At 36.9% G+C, this 3,894-nt stretch overlaps 1 protein-coding gene across 1 annotated transcript in view; it reads left to right on the forward strand.

Moving 5' to 3' along the window:
- Atad2b (ATPase family, AAA domain containing 2B) overlaps positions 1–3,894 on the forward strand; it is a 134,963-nt gene that overhangs the window by 25,317 nt on the left and 105,752 nt on the right. Inside the window, exons 3-4 of the mRNA XM_005360570.3 lie at positions 1,085–1,134; positions 1,514–1,667. Of these exons, the coding sequence (XP_005360627.1) occupies positions 1,085–1,134; positions 1,514–1,667 (204 nt within the window). The remainder of the gene's footprint in view (positions 1–1,084; positions 1,135–1,513; positions 1,668–3,894) is intronic.

The following is a 3,894-nucleotide window of genomic DNA, read 5'->3' on the forward strand; positions in this document are numbered from 1 at the left end:
TGTAGACCAGGCTGGTCTCGAACTCACAGAGATCTGCCTGCCTCTGCCTCCCGAGTGCTGGGATTAAAGGCGTGCGCCACCATCGCCCGGCTTAAAAGCAGGTTTTTCGTTAGCAACAAAATAAGATCAGAGTAAGCCCTGTCTCCTTTAGAGGAGAACTGAACCTCACTGTTTTTACCCTAATTTTTTTTTGGGGGGGGATGATTTTAGAATTGCCTCTTGGTTGTGAATAATTTTAAAAGTTGTAAAATTTTAATCATTTGTAGTTACATTCATCCAAAATTTATTTGGCATCAAGACCTGTGAATAAACTGATAATTTGCAAATAAACTGAGTTAGTGTTATGTTGGGGCCAAAGTATACTTAATGAGGTAATCAAAGTGGTTCTTTTGCGGCTCTAAGTTGAGTTTGAGAATGATTTTGAAGCATTCTAGAAAAGCATTGTGCAACAACAACATGTTAGAGTACTTGTACTACATCCGTGGCTTTATATGCACATCCATATGCCTGGAGTATCATGTATATGGGGTACAAACGTGCCAAACAAGAAATCTTACTTTGTATTAAGATAGACTTTTTGTTTGTTTTCCAGAGAGAAGAGGGAATAGATTTTTGTGTATGCGTGTGTGGGTGTGCTTTAAAAATAGATTAAATATGCATCATAGTTTGAAAAAAATTAAATGTTTTTGATATCTAAGTATGTTTTTCGTCTCTTACAGTTTGTTTGAATATACTTGTCATAGCTAGGAATTTATTTTCTCAATGAAGACTATAGTTGTCCGTTGCCATGACTCCTTATGGTCTTGATTAAATTTATGCTGCTTAACCTTAATCTTTTAATAGGATTTGAATTGGTACAGTTGACAACAAAGTTAATCCAGTTTATAATTTGGTATTAAAGTTTTTCTTGAAATAATGAAATGTCTCTTAGCTAGTATATATATTAATTGATGTTACCAAAGCAAAAAATGTTGTTTTGTGAAATATAATAAATTATCATTTTCAAGATGAATAATTGCAGCATTATTCATTTCTTGCTTATCTAAACAAGTATATTTGCATATTAAATATGTTTGTATTGTAGGTTAACTTCTCAGCCTGGTGCTACATTACCAAACGGACATAGTAGCTTGTGTGAGTATCCTGCTGGGAAATTGGCTAATAATGAAATTCTTTCAGTAGTGTTAGGTTAAGCATGAAAGTGGACAAAAGTATAACTATTTACTTTTGTTTTGATTAGTTTTTTTTTTTTTTTCGTAATGGGGATTGAACTGAGGTCATTCTGTATGGCCCAGAAGTTTTCTACTTAGAGTGGCTTAATAATATATCTAGCTTGGAAATGACTGGATTTCATTCATAGCAAAAAAATTAAAATTGAGAATTTTGATTGTTTAATATTAAAGCCGATTAAGAGGTTATATTCAGTTTTTGTAGCCTTTTAATTTTTTTTATTTTTTCCTATTTTCTATTTTTCTGTACTGTGCACTTTGAAATGAAAATATCTCTCTTGCAGCCCTTAGAAGCCATCCCCTTCGAGGGGAAAAGAAAGGAGATGGTGACCTTTCATGTATAAATGGTGACATGGAAGTCAGAAAAAGTTGTCGGTCCAGGAAAAACAGATTTGAAAGTGTGAATCAGAGTTTATTATTTGATCAACTAGTAAATAGGTACGACTGTTTATGTATTAAACAACTTCACTTAATTATTTGATTTTTAAGCTATTTTTTGTGTACATGTGTTGTGTATGTGTGCACATTTATTTGAATGTGTGTGGGGAGGTGTGTGTGCCAGTGGAGGTCAGAGGTTGATATAGAGTGTTTTCCTCTACATTGAGATCGGGTCTCTAACTGAACCTGGAGCAAACCGAACGGCTAGATTGGCTGGTTGTTGGCTCCAGGTAATCTCCCTTTGTGCACCTCCCTGCTCACATATGTCCACATCCCCTGCCTGTTTTTTAATATGGGTACCATTCTCATTTTACGTGAACTCAAGTCTACATGTTGTTTAGCAGTATTGAGCATCTCCCTAGATCCTGCTTTTTTGAGGGGGTGAGAATGAGGCTCAAGGTCTTTCCATTTAGTGATGCATTTACCTCAACTTTCTGTTTGCTGAATTCACAGCCATGGGCCACCATATCTTTTAAAACCACTTCCATTAACTAGTTTTGTCTGACTGTTGGATTTAATATAATTTTATGAATTTTTTTGAGACAGGGTTTCTCTGTGTAGAGCCAGTGCTGCTATTAAAGGGGTATGCCATCTCCACTTGGCTGTGATAAAATTTTATCCGTTATTCTTTGGTTAATGAAAAGTAGTTATATTTGATTGCAACTGTTACAGTTCTTTAATAGTTACTTATTTAAATATTATCGTTATTTTTGTTTTTCTTTCTTCTTTTTTTGAGACAGGTTTCCCTGTGTAGCCCTGGCTGTCCTGGAACTCACTCTGTAGACCAGGCTGGCCTTGAAGTCAGATATGCCTGCCTCTGCCTCCTGAGTGTTGGGATTAAAGATGTGTGCTACCATGCTGGGCTTTCAAGCAAGATTAAGTTCTATTATTGATATCTAGTAAATGATAACTTTTCTTTGCCAAGATAGTAAATTGGTGTTGAGCCTGCATCTGTGTGAATGAGGCACCAAGCCTCGCTAATCACACCCATGGAACTATTTTCATTAGACATTGTACACTGCTTTAGTCCCTTTTCTGCTACTATAACAGAATGTCATTTTTCTAGATGAAGACAAGAAACTTAATTTATAATTGAATATTATTTCATTATGTATGTGGACTGTAGTCTTGTATCCGGTCCTCAGTTTGTTGAAGGGCATGTAGGTTGTTTACATTTCCTTGATGTTGTGAATTGAGCTGCAATGAATATGGCTGAGCAAGTGTGTGGAGCAGGATGCCAGGGCCTTTGGGCATATGCCAAGGAGTGTATAGTTGGGTCATATGACAGGTTTATTTTTAGCTTTTTTGATAATTCTCCACAGTGATATCTTGAATTGCTATACCAGTTTGCAATCCCACCAGTAATGAGTGAGGGTTCCCTTTTTTTCATACCCCTTCAGCATTTTTTTTTAATATTTATTTATTATGTATACAATGTTCTGTCTGTGTGTAGCCTGAAGGCCAGAAGAGGGCACCAGGCCTCATTCCAGATGGTTGTGAGCCACCATGTGGTTGCTGGGAATTGAACTCAGGACCTTTGGAAGAGCAGGCAATGCTCTTAACCACTGAGCCATCTCTCCAGCCCCAGCATTTTGGTTTTTTTGTTGGTCTTTACCATTCTGACTGGGGTCAGGTGAAATCACAAAGTTGTTTTGATTTTTGTATTTTTCTACTTGCTAAGAACAATGAACTTTTTTTTTTTGAGACAGGAGCTCTCTGTGTAGCCTATCCTAGTACTTGCTGTGTATCTGTCTATCTTATCTACCTACCTACTTACCTACCTACCTACTCATTACCATTTATTATTTTATGTGTCCCAGTGTCTTGCCTGAATGTAAATGCTCTGTATGTGTGTCCAGTGCCTCTGGAGGCCAGAGTAGCGGCTGGATCTCCTAGGACTAGAGTTAACCCTAATTGTACGCCACCATGTGAGTGGTAGGAATCAAATCTGGGTCCCCTGGAAAATTAACTAGTGTTCTTAACTACTGAGCCATCTCTTGAGCTTCCCTTATCACCTTTTAATGCCCTGTTCCTTCTTGCATTGGAGATTAAGTTCTCAGTACTAGAACATTGAAATATAGTCAAGAAATAGAAAATCTCCCTTGGCTTTACAGTATCTTACAATGAACTAGAGAGAGGGGTTAATGCCACTTTGGGTCTAAGTTATTATTAGTTAGTGCCATAGAGCAGGATCTAGTCACATGTTAAATGTTCTAGAAGTGTCTGT

This window comes from Microtus ochrogaster, linkage group LG3 (genome assembly GCF_000317375.1).
Source record: "Microtus ochrogaster isolate Prairie Vole_2 linkage group LG3, MicOch1.0, whole genome shotgun sequence".
Lineage (NCBI taxonomy): Eukaryota > Metazoa > Chordata > Mammalia > Rodentia > Cricetidae > Microtus > Microtus ochrogaster.